Source organism: Mustela lutreola, chromosome 1 (genome assembly GCF_030435805.1).
Source record: "Mustela lutreola isolate mMusLut2 chromosome 1, mMusLut2.pri, whole genome shotgun sequence".
NCBI classification, from domain to species: domain Eukaryota; kingdom Metazoa; phylum Chordata; class Mammalia; order Carnivora; family Mustelidae; genus Mustela; species Mustela lutreola.
The window spans coordinates 52409976-52422998 of NC_081290.1; the positions used below are offsets into that span (position 1 = coordinate 52409976).

General features: G+C 37.2%; 1 protein-coding gene across 3 annotated transcripts in view; it reads left to right on the forward strand.

The window, feature by feature from the left end:
* The window catches only part of KCNIP4 (potassium voltage-gated channel interacting protein 4), a 524826-nt gene extending 512341 nt beyond the window's left edge, over nucleotides 1-12485 (forward strand). For all 3 annotated transcript variants that reach the window (XM_059164750.1, XM_059164741.1, XM_059164760.1), the window contains exons 5-8: nucleotides 6550-6657; nucleotides 8756-8860; nucleotides 9439-9501; nucleotides 11003-12485. In XM_059164750.1, the coding sequence (XP_059020733.1) occupies nucleotides 6550-6657; nucleotides 8756-8860; nucleotides 9439-9501; nucleotides 11003-11050 (324 nt within the window). In that variant the 3' untranslated portion in view covers nucleotides 11051-12485. The remainder of the gene's footprint in view (nucleotides 1-6549; nucleotides 6658-8755; nucleotides 8861-9438; nucleotides 9502-11002) is intronic.
* The last annotated feature ends 538 nt before the right edge of the window (nucleotides 12486-13023 follow it).

A 13023-nucleotide genomic window follows, 5' to 3' on the forward strand; every position in this document is an offset into this window, starting at 1 on the left:
TCTGTCACTGACTAGCGAATTAACATTTCTTACCATTGGTAAGTCACTTAATGTTGTTTTCCAAACTATAAACAGCACTGCTTGAGGCAAACATCCCCAAGAACATGATTAAAAGCCATGATATTCTGGGTGACAGGTAGGGAGGCAGGATGTTGGTTTGCAACCTCAGTAGTTCCTCTGGTGAAATTCCAAACTGGTCCCCTATACACAGAGAGCAAGGAGAGACTGAAGGAAGAGGCGGGCCACTCCAGAGTGGTAGGTAGCAGGTGTAATCAGTATGGGAACTTACCTATGAGGCTTGTCTTAGGCAACTGAAAGACAAGTAAGTCTCTGTACTGCCCACAAGAATCTTAAAAAATGTTATGGAGGCCTTAATGGGATTCAGTCACATATCAGTCTAGTTGGGTCTCATGGCTACTTCCTTGAAGTGATTCCTTGTCCAGATATGGTGTGCAGATAGATCATACATTCTAAGGACAGGGGAGGGTTAAGAGCCTCAGATTGCCTGGGCCAGCTTGTGGGTCAGCCAGTGGTCATGTCCTTTTGATGAACTCCTCTGACAGAGGAAGACTAATGCTCCTGTCATAGCAACCAGAACTAAGGCACTAAGCAAAAATCTGGTAGATACCTACAAGGTCACAACTGATCAAGGATGGGATATTATAAAGTCAAATCTTTATGCCTTCTTCTTTTGCTTTGATCATAAGAGAATGAAAACCAGAATTCAGTATCCACCATTTTTGTGCATTAGGGAACACATGCAACCTTCTTTCACAGATAAAAGGTAATTATACAAAGTACTCTGAGAGGGCTTTTTGTTTGTTTTTTTGCCTTGTGACTCCTGTTTGATAGATTTCAGTTACCATTCAGAAAAGCATGGAGCGAAAACCACATAAGATACACTGAGTTTCTCATTTTCCTTTACCACAAGTAAGGAATCACTCTTCTTTTGAAGTAACTGTTTATTGATATCATCCTGCAAGATGGCATATTACAAGGTAGAGGGGTACCCAAGGTCTGTAGCTATCTTTTAATGGAAGTAGTTTTGCAATACATAGTACTTAAGGTGTAAATCAGCTGCCAGCTTGTAAATAAGGATATTTTTGTTTGCAAATAATAGAAAATCACATACTAACAAAAACAATATGATGACTTTATTGGCTCACAGAAAGAAAAAGTCCAGAGATATGGATGGCTACAACTGAGGGTGAGCTCTCCCATGGTCACAAAAAAGATGCCAGCATCAATTTGTCTCCAAGCTTAACTATTCATGTTGAGCAGACGTGGACTGGGTTCAGTTGTATGCCAACCACAGATCCAAATGCTTTGACCAAAGGGATAATATGTACCTCTTGATTTGCTCTGGTCACAGCTCTATCACTAGAGCCAGAAGTGGAGAGCACTTCTGCAGAACTGGATGAAGCACCAAATGGAAATTAGTAAGAGCTTAGTAGGAAAGCAATCAACAAAAGTCCACATGTGACTTTTTTTCTTTTAAAGATTTTATTTATTTATTTGTCAGAGAGAGAGAGGGAGAGAGAGCGAGCACAGGCAGACAGAATGGCAGGCAGAGGCAGAGGGAGAAGCAGACTCCCTGCCGAGCAAGGAGCCCGATGCAGGACTCGATCTCAGGACACTGGGATCGTGACCAGAGCCAAAGGCAGCCGCTCAACCAACTGAGCCACCCAGGCGTCCCTCCACATGTGACTTTAAATAAAAGTTACTTTGATCTGCTGTTTGGTGATAGGACCAATGCCATTGATGATTTCTGTAGTCCAGTGGTTCACAAAGTGTGATTCCTGGACCAACAGTATCAGTAGTATCCCCTTGGAATTTGCTAGAAATATATATTCTTACACCCTGACCTAGACCTAATGAATCAGAATCCTGAGGGTGGGACCCAGCGATCCGTGTTCTAGCAAGCCCTCCAGAGGATCATGTGGCAAGCTAAGTTTTGAGAACCAATGCTCTAAGCATGTCTTCAAAGACCTTGTATCCAGCCCCCCTTTTCAGTTAAGAGAGTATGACTATTACTTCATGATTTGAAGCAACAGATAAGGTTTATATTGATAACCATCAACCTCATCAGGTCTTTAAAAACTGTCCAGCAATCTTTCTCTGACAAGCTTACCTTCCCATACTTGGCAGTGACCATTTCATAGCTTCTAAAAAGCCACAGTTTATAGTTTGCCAGTTGTACATTGCACCTTAATTCTTGATTACAGTGTGTTATATATTTCAGGTTTATATATATTATAACAACTTTCCAGGAGATAGCACAGATTATTTTGAGGGATATCCATCTTTGGGTAATTTGCACAAGTCACCTGATTATCTAGTACCATGACTGCCTACTTCTTTCCTTTAACCCTTGATTCTTGCCCTCTCTACAACACCCTTCACTCCCAAGCAGATGACACCCATTGAAGCTGCCAGGTGGGGACTCACTTACCTTCCCACTCTTATCAGCTACTGGCATCCACAGCCTGTTCTCTTGTTTCCTTGTTAACTGAGGAAACACACCTCCTCCTCCCACAGCTCGGACCCTCCACCTAAACTTGGATCCCTCCCACCTTCTCAGAATAAGCTCCTCTCTTGCACTACCTCCCTCCCTCACACACACACACACTTTAGTAATCTTCTCTTCATAGATGGCTCCCTCCAGTAATCAAAGTACTCATCTTCAAAAATCTCTCCTGTGATCCCATATTCCTCTTCAGATGTAGCCACTTCTATATCATCGTGGCCAGCCAGGAGTCATGAGTTTGCTACCTAGTCTCCAACACTGTTTGCTTCTTCTACTGCATGCAAAGTTCTCACATCAGTCACTGCTGACCTCCGTATTGCTCCATATTGAATGAACACTTTCATTCCCCAGCAGCATCTTGTATGAACCACCCTTTTCTAGGAAAATGAACTCATGTGACCTCTCATACTTATTTTCAAGATCCCTTGCCAGCTTCCTTTCTCTCTGCCTACCTAATTCTACAATTCTTTGTAGCCTTCTCTTGAGTTCTTGTTTTCTCTCACTTTACATTTTTCCCTGAATAAAGATGGGAAGTAGGTTATGCTTATCTGGTTATCACAGCAGGATTTGTTGAAAACATGGCTTTTTTCCCCATTGCATGGTCTTGGCACCCTTGTCGAAAATCAACGGTCACAGATGTTTATTTCCACATTCTCGATATTATTGCACTGGTCTATATGTCTATTCTTATGCCAATGTGGCACTTTAGATTTGTAGTGAGTTTCGAAAGTGGAGTTTGAGCTAATTTTGTTTTTCTTTTCCATATTGTTTTGGCTATTTGGGGCCCTTTGCAATTCCATATGAATTTGTAGATCAGCTTTTCCTTTCTGCAAGAAAGTCAGTCAATGGTTATTCTTGATAAATTTTTTTAATAAAATGAGAATTGTATACCTTCTTAGCATAATTAAAGTCACTCTCGTGCTTAAAGTAGAAACACTAGAAACAGTCTTATTAAATTCAATAACAAAATAAGGATAGCTATTATTATTATATAATATTGTCTTGTATATATTATTCACTACAGTTAGAAAAAAAGAAAGTAATTAAAAATATAAAAATTGGAAAGAATAGGTAAAATTAACTCCATTTGCAGCTAATATGATTGCATCCATGAAAAACCCAAGAGACTCAATGGAAAAACTATAATAAACAACAGAAACACTTAGTTGGCAGCATACACAATCATACAGAAGTAATAGCTTTTGTATATCCAAACAAAACCAAAAGCGTCTACATCCTAATTTCTGGAACTTGTGAATATGTTACCTTACATGGTAGAAGGAGCTTTGCAGGTGTGATTAAGGATCTTGACATGGGAGATCATCCTGGATTACCTAAGTGGGTCTAATGTAATCACAGGGGTCCTTGTAAGAGGGAACAGGAAGATCAGAGTAAGAAGAGAAAGATATGACAAGGGAAGCAGAGACTAAAGTGATGTGCTCCGGAGATGGAGAAAGGGGTCATAAGCCAAACAACAAAAGTGGCCTCTAAAAGCTAAAAAAAAGACAAGAGAGCAAACTCTCCCTCTATATCCCCAGTGCTCTCCCATTTTGATCCAGCCCAGTGAAATCCATTTCAAGACTTCTCACCTGCAGAACTATAAGATAATAAACATGTATTATTTCGAGTCACTAAAGTTGTAGTAATTTGTTACAGCAGCAGAACACTGATAGGTTCAGTGACCAAAATGACTTGCACAAGGGCAAGGTCTCTCATAGTCTTGATTAGGAAGTCTCAACAGCATGCAGTTGTCAATTCTGCCAAAGTTGATTTGTAAATTTACCTCAAATCCTATAAAGACCCCAACAGGTTATTCAAAATTCATGTGGAATATTAAAGCAAGAAAAAAAATAGAGAAAAAAGTTGAAAAAGAAGACCTTCCAGGAGGAAATAGCCCTAACAGCTGTTAAGATTACTAAAATGCTTTCATAATTGAACCAATGTAATAGAAGTAATAAACAGATTTACTAGTGAAATAAAATTGAAACTTCAGAAATATAGACAAATACATAAAAGATTTAAGGATATGATAAATCTTAACCTCAAATCAGTAGTTAATAATAGTGTGAAACCAGACAACTATCTAAAAACAGTGGATAAATTCCAAGCAAATAAGGATTTGAATGTTAAAAAGGTAAACTTCAGAAGTGGTAGGAAGAAGTATGGGAACACCTGTCTATTACTTCAAATGGGGAAGACCTATTCAATATGACATAAATCAAAAGACATATATTAAAAGACTGACAAATATAAAAATAAAAAAATACCTACCTTGCATAAATAAATATAAGAAAAATCAAAAGCAATGACAAACTACAAACAACACTTGAATGCATATCCCAGACAAGGGATAATTTCAATAATATGTGAAGAGTTTTTATAAATTGAGACATTTGTGAAAAATATGTTCAAATTTATTTGGGATACAAATATAAGTAATCTGAGAAATAGTTTTCCATAAAATTGAAAAACATTGAAGTTTGATACTGTACAGTATCGGCAAGCTATAATATCCTTATACATAAAAATACTCTCATATAGATTTTGAGAGGGGAACTGGGGTGCAATTCAGAAGCAATTTTGTTCAAATGCTTTAACCCAGAAATCTCACATCTAAGCATTTATTCTACAGATATTTTTGCTCAAGTATGACTTATATACATATAAGGTCACTCTTTGTAAAATTGTTTTAAATAAAATTGGAAATCTTTCAATTCTTATCAGTGGAAGAGTGGTTAAATAAACTATGATACATTCATATGTAATTATGCAACTGTGAAAAAGACTGAATTATTCCTAAGATTGTTAAGGGTTGGGGGGCGGGGAATAAAGGTACAGGACAACCTGTCAGACTACTTTCGTGAAGGGATGTGGAACACATATCAATAAATATGCCTCATACTTACATATGCACAATAACTCCTTGGAAGTAATCCAGGAAGCTACTAATGCAAGCTGCCCAAGGAGAAAGAAAAAGGGTATCTGGTGTCCAGGAATGGAAAATTTTTCACCAAACCTCTTACGTATTGTTAAATTTTGAACTATGTGAATGTTACCTAATTATAAAGTTTTAAAAAATCATGAAAATTAAGAAACTGGGACAGGAAAACAATTATAAGATGATAGAATATAGAAATGGAGAGAGAAAATGCAAATTCACCCAGAAGGCCACTGCTACCTGCCCCTTGGACTCTTCCATTCCATGTACCAGTGGATTATTAGATCTGTGTAAGCTCAGAAACACCACGTTGTGATGGTAGCTCTGCTCCACGTGACAACAAATATATAGGAATTGTTCAAATTTGAACAAGTTCAAGCAAACCAGCCTAATTTACTTGGTAAACACATAACCAATGCCTTTGCTAGACTTTGTTAAAGCTTAACTATTTTAATCCTCACAAAAACTTTAAGAAGTATGTATGGTAATCCCCATTCTACAGATATGCAAACTGAGGCAAAGGGAGGTTAAATGGTCAGAGGACACAAAGCTATCAAGCAACATAAGTGGAATTTGAGGTCAGGCAGTCTGGCTTCCAGCTCCATGCTATTGACCATGTGTGTTATAACTTGAAGTTGACCCATATCTTAAAGACAGACTAGCAGATCTTTTTTCATGGGAAATAAGCTATGTATGTGCTTGTATTTCATAACGTACAGTGTTAGAAGATTCTTTTCCGTAAAAGAAATTATTTGCAATTGTGATAGAAAACCAGTATCACTTAGAGCATGCATCTTGCTGTTTGGGTGTCTGTCCTCATAACATTTCCAGTTTCATAGGTGTTTTAAATCACAGTCCCCAAATCAAAGATGAGAACGTTAAAGCTAAGGAGTGGTTTATGCCCATGGAGAACTCTAAGAAACAGAAGACCAAGAACACATTATCTTGCTAAATAATGGTTAAAAAATCCAGAGGGCTGTAATCCTTGCTTCCATCATTTGAGAAAGACTTTTATCATAGTCAGTGTTTTGTTTTTTTTTTTAAGAAATGTCATATCAAATTATGCTTTTATGTCTTTTTTTAGGATTTCATCAAGGGTCTTTCCATTTTGCTCCGGGGAACAGTTCAAGAAAAACTCAACTGGGCATTTAATTTGTATGACATAAATAAAGATGGCTACATCACTAAAGAAGTAAGAAATGCCACACCAATACAACTCTCCTTTGGACTGTTTCCATTTTTCTTTTCTAACTATATATGTTAAACAATTGAAATTATTAATTTGAAAATTGTGTTTTTAGGAAATCTGAAGTATTTTACATGGTGGTGGTGGTAGTGAAATACTCTAATAAAAAACTTGCTATGGATAGGAATAGTTTATGGTGCATATATCTTCAAAGTAAATATAAAACACATAAGGATTGTATTCCTGTTTCCTAACGGCATTCAAATAAATACTGTAAATTGGATAAAGGCTGTGGTTGGAATCAGGAAGAAAATGTATACATACCGTGCTCAAATATTTGGCCTGTGACCTTTTTTCTCCCAATATAACATGGAAACAAATACAATTTTAAAATTACCGAGACTGCAATTACCTGTATTGCATAGAACTTAACCTGAAGGGAGTAATGGGGCCCCCAAACACTGTCAACCAGGCTACCCAAGAAAAAAGGCCCACAGACCAAATTAAGAAACTCCTATCAATGGTTTATTAAACTAGTATAAAACACAGTGAGAAGGGAAAAGGGATGGGGTAAGTTAACAAATTTAGGATAGGGTCCAAATGAGGTTAAAAGACATTACAAGAATCCTGGGGGATGCTCAATGTTCATAACGTCCCTTCTCACTGACTCACTTGCTTTTCCTGAAGTTGATTTGAGCATGAGGCCCCTCAAACAAAAGGGACCCTGGGCAATTACCTGACCTTACTGAGACAGACACAGGGACAAATGTATCTGACCACAGGTAGAGTATGACAGTTAGCCTGATTGAAGGCCATAGGTTTTGTGTTTTTTGAGCAGGAGATACATGGGGCCAGAATATTTCTCACCAACAGATGGCTAAAGTAAGACCTCATGAATATTAAGTGCTTCTGAGTATTGAGCATATCCTGAACAGCTAATGCCTCTTGTAACTGGTGTACAGTAATACAGTAAATATTTAGTAGCTGGATGCCCTGGAGATATTAGGTACCTCTTGGCCCTTCAATTCCTTTCTATCTCTATGTTTAACACAAACATGCTGATCTTACATGTGCCACATCTCCTGAATTCTGCTTAAATCAGATAAAATTCTTGCTTCTTATCTAAACTCAAAACATCTTAAAATGTTTTACCCATGAAGTATAAATTATAAACGACTTTATCATTAATAACAATTGAATTCTCTAAAAAGTAAATGTAATATTACATCGGTATTACCAATTTAATCTAGACGTTTACATGGAAATTTCAATATGAAGAAAACAAATGTGAAACAATAAACCTGCATGTCTGAGTAATTAGATATTATTTTTACCAAGATTGGAAATGACAAGTCAAAAGCTAGATTTTATTTTAATTAAAAAATTAATGAAATTTCAAGGGATTTCCCAGGCATACATACTATTTTGACTAAACTACATGTGTAATTTCTTAATTTAAAGCCATAGTAGGAAAAAAACAAGGAAAATCCTAATAAGCTTTGAAACCTATCAGTTAGTTTAGCGTAATGCTCATGATACAGAGTTCCTTCTCAGTAAAAGGAAACTGATAATCAACATATAAGATATATAATATGGGAGCGCCTGGGTGGCTCAGTGGTTTAAGCTGCTGCCTTCGGCTCAGGTCATGATCTCAGGGTCCTGGGATCGGGTCCTGCATCGGGCTCTCTGCTCGGCGGAGAGCCTGCTTCCCTCTCTCTCTCTCTGCCTGCCTCTCCATCTACTTGTGATTTCTCTCTGTCAAATAAATAAAATCTTAAAAAAAAAAAAAATATATAATATGTAACGCAATAAAACAAGGTAAGTCTATAGGAAGTCTATGGAATTCTAAACATTAAACCAGATCATTCCTTTCCTTTCTTGGATATGTAGGAATTTACTTCCTTTTGAAATCAAGATCAGAATTAATTCTTACGCTCTGACCCTGCTGCTCTTAAGGCACGAAACGGTTGGCTTTTCCCCTGGAACAACCAAAAGGCACTTAATGGGAAAAAAAAAAAAATTCAAAATAGAACAGGAATAATCTGTCAGAGTGGTTTCTTCATTCAGTGCAAGCAGCCTCATATGAGCACCTTTTACTTTTCAGGAAATGCTTGATATAATGAAAGCAATATACGATATGATGGGTAAATGCACATATCCTGTCCTCAAGGAAGATGCTCCTAGACAACACGTCGAAACATTTTTCCAGGTAGGGATGCTAGTAGAAGTCAGAGACAGAGTGAAAACGAGTAAATGTCCTAATGCTTGCAAAGTATCACAATAATTCAAAAGAATGCAAAAGAAAAAAAAAAAAAAACCTCTTACTGAAAGGGATAAAACAATAGAATATTAACCATCATGTTAATTTCATAATTTTGGTTTTGAATTTATTAGAATACTGATAACCACAGTTATTGAACATTCACTATATCCTAAACAGAACACTAAGAAATCGCTGTTTTACATGTTTTTATGTTTGTTTTCAATAAATTCTCAAAAGAATCCTTATGGTTATAAATCCTTTTTAGTCTCAATTTATAGATGAGAAAACCAAGGCTCTGAAAGTGTCCACAAACTGGTCACCACATAGTACTTGAAAAGGGAACAGACTAACAGCAGTTGGCCATAGGATTCTTACACTAAGAAAGGACTAGCTCGTGTTCTGAAGCAGTTCTTCCCTATGAAAAGAGGCTGGTGGACTCTTCAACAGCTTCAGCTATGAGGGTATCAAGGGAGGTTATCAAGGGAGAAGTCTGAATAGTGTTTTGTTCTTTTCTTCCTGAACAGAAAATGGACAAAAATAAAGATGGAGTTGTTACCATAGATGAGTTCATTGAAAGTTGCCAAAAAGTAAGTAATCCCTTTTGTTTTTAGAATAGCCAGACTAAGTAGAGTCAGCTAGTCACCATGAACTGAGCAAAATACAAAGCTGACCTAACCTTACCACTTGTACACAGCTGAGAGAAGCCTACCACTCTGAAAACCGGCATCAATTTATAATTCAAATAATTTACATTTAAAGAGTGCCTACCCTGAGGAGAACTATGCAGAAACCCCTAAACATACAATGTTACACATACACTGCATTTTTCTTTCCTAAATCCTTTAGAGAGTATTTATCACTGAGGGTTAAAACATATGTGAAATTCGAACTGCTCTTTTTCCACACTGAGCATATAACGTATTATCTCCATAGACTGAGAATTCCAGTACAGCAAAGTATACATCACAGGCCAAGTGTACAACCAGTTTCTGCGGAGAACACATTGCTTTAATGTATGAGCACCAGAAATGGCTTTTTGGTTGAACCAGTAATGGTCTTCAGTCATAAAAAATAAAGAGTGGAAAATTCAGAGGGGAAATCCAAAGTGGCTTTCCATCATCTGGTGGGAGATCAGTTTTAGCTTATCTATAATTATTTGACTTGATGCATGGGTGGAGCATTAAGAATTACTAAGATTAAGAATTAAGAATAAATACTTTAAAATAAAATATAGAGACAATGAGGTTAGTTGATACTTTAGCTTTTTTAATTTTTGAATTGATACACTTTCCCTTTCTTGGTTTCTGCTTGCTTTCCAACTCATATTTTGACATGGTGGTCTTTAAGAGCATTAAGTTGGTGCCATCAGTCTGCTGGGGCTGTTCCTTTGCTTCTAGCCCCAGAAGTTAGCACAAGGTCAGCTACTATTTACCATTTCTATAAGCAGCTCACCAAGTGCCATTCACAATTTCCAAGTGCCCCTATAATGCACAGAGTTTATCCCCTGGTTTCTAAGGAATATGCTAAATTGAACACAACCACGGGCCAAAGGTGGCTCTCAAACAATCCCTTCCCTGGCAATTTTTAAAGGCTCCTAAAGGCCCCACAGACCCAGAGAGAGAGGTGAAAGGACTATAGACAGGTCTCCCAACCCCCAAACTCCAATCCTGAATGGAGTTGGCTCTTAGCTCACACACAAACCCTGTTTCCTTCTACATGTACAAGGCTCTGTGACTTGGCCTACGATCTACCTGGAATCCCCAAATTTGCTTGTGCTCACTTATTTTTGGTCCTACCCTCAGCGCCTCTCTACTGTCCATTCTGGCATTCCAATTTGAGAAATATTCTCTATTAACAGAAGTAAGATTCAAATGAAATATTTAAAGCCTGCAGATTCAACAAAATATAAAATGGGCTCTCCATACTTATCTCTATGGAAAATGAAAGGATGGTATTTATATTTGCAAACACTTAGTATTTAAGCTTTTGGTTTAAGCAGTAGTGGGGGAGGCAGTACTTAGAGGCAAAACAGTGTACTTTCCCTTGCAGAGATACTTAATTTAATCCCACTGTGCTTCTCCCTTACAGGATGAAAACATAATGCGCTCCATGCAGCTCTTTGAAAATGTGATTTAACTTGTTAAAAGCATCCTCAATCAAACAGACAAATGTGAACTATTCTACCACACTTAAAGTTGGAGCTACCACTCTTAGCATAGATTGCTCAGCTTTACACTGAGGCATATTATGCAAACAAGCTTTGTTTTAATATAAAGCAATTCCCAAAAGATTTGAGTTTTCCAGTTACAAATTTGCATCCTTTTCATAATGCCACTGAGTTCATGGGATGTTCTAAGTCATTTCATACCCTGTGACTATTCCAATTAGAATCTGGCATATAGTTTTATTGATTCTTTAGCCATGGGATTATTGAGCTTTCACATTATCAGTGATTTTAAAATATCAGTGGTTTTTGCTACTCAACCGGATGTATTCAGCCCCAGGATTTTAAATGGTTTTCTAAAATATTGGCATCTGCATTTAATTTCCAGAAATTAATTTTCATGTTTGTATGCTGTAATTCCATTTATACACTAAGTAAACAAGATTACTATAATTAAAAAACAAACACACAGTCCCAGTTTCTATGGATTTGCTGCCTTCTGTTAAAGATATTCATTTATCTGGCATTTTTTATAACATGAAACAAATTAGTTCATCACCAGATGTCAGCATATGCCTAATAAAGCTTATTTAATAAGCATTTCTTAATTTTTCATAATACATATTATAGCCAAGGCCTACCTGATGTATATAATTTTGGATTTGTCCAATCCTACAGGTTGACTGTTTTCTATTGTGTCATTATGTGGAGGTCCCAGAAGGTGTGGAACAAAGCAAAGATGTTCATAGGTATATGCAAAGGGTCAAGATATCTGCCCTCTGTTACATGGTAATACTTAATGCCAAGTAATTCCTAACAGCATTGAAGGCCTATTCCATCCCCTTTCTCTTGACTCCTTCAAGGTACCTTTGTTTTACATGCCATTCAGGGCCAAAGAGACCTGGACTACCCCCATGCCTACAGAGGACAGAGAGAAAGCAGAATTCAGTTTGAAACCATCAGTGAGTCCATTCTATCCAGAACTACCATACCAAAACTTCACTGAAAATGAAAATAAATGCTAAGCAATTTACGTGGACTGTATTATGATTTTGCTCATCATAGAACTCCAACAATTCAGATTCTTTTTGCTGATCATAAGCCAAAATCGTAAAGTTGCCACAACACTACTAAGGATACAAACACCCTCCCTGTTTTGCAGAACTCTCATAAAGAACAAGAAGCTACAGTAGGAGGAAATCTGCAACTGTTTTTGCAACAATAAATCAGGTTATCTATTCTGGTGTAGAGATAGGATGTTGAAAGCTGCCCTGCTATCACCAGTGTAGAAATTAAGAGTAGTACAATACATGTACACTGAAATTTGCCATCGCGTGTTTGTGTAAACTCAATGTGCACATTTTGTATTTCAAAAAAATAAAAGCAAATAAAATGTTTATAACTCTACTGGTCTGTGTTATATGCATTTATTTCAACAAATTTTATAAATACTAAATTAAAAATGCTGTGTTTTTCTTATGGCACTGGAGGATTGTACATATCTTTGCCTTATGGTGGCGCTAAGTACGCTGGAGAAGAGTAAAAGCAGGTGCTCGTTTTAGCTTAATATGATCTAAGGATGTGACAGGTGAATAGAGACCCAAGAAGAGAATATCCCAGACAGGAGGACCAGGAAGGACAAGAGCTCTGAGGGATAAACAGGCATTTCTGCAATTAGGACTCTTCAGAAATTATTTGTACTCTTTTAAATTCCAGCTGTGAGACTGTATCTGCAATGAGAATTGCAAAGAGGTCACTCCATGTATTTGAGGGATGGAGCAAGGTGTTCTTCAGCGGTGCTGAGATATAATATGGCTGCTCCCCCAAATAAAAGAGTAACCCTAATCTCCATCCCTCCAAAAGTAAGTCTGCTTTGGATCTGGTGTGGCTATTCATGTCCCTATGGCCTCCCTTCTTTCCCTTAGGATGGAAAGTCTTATTCCTG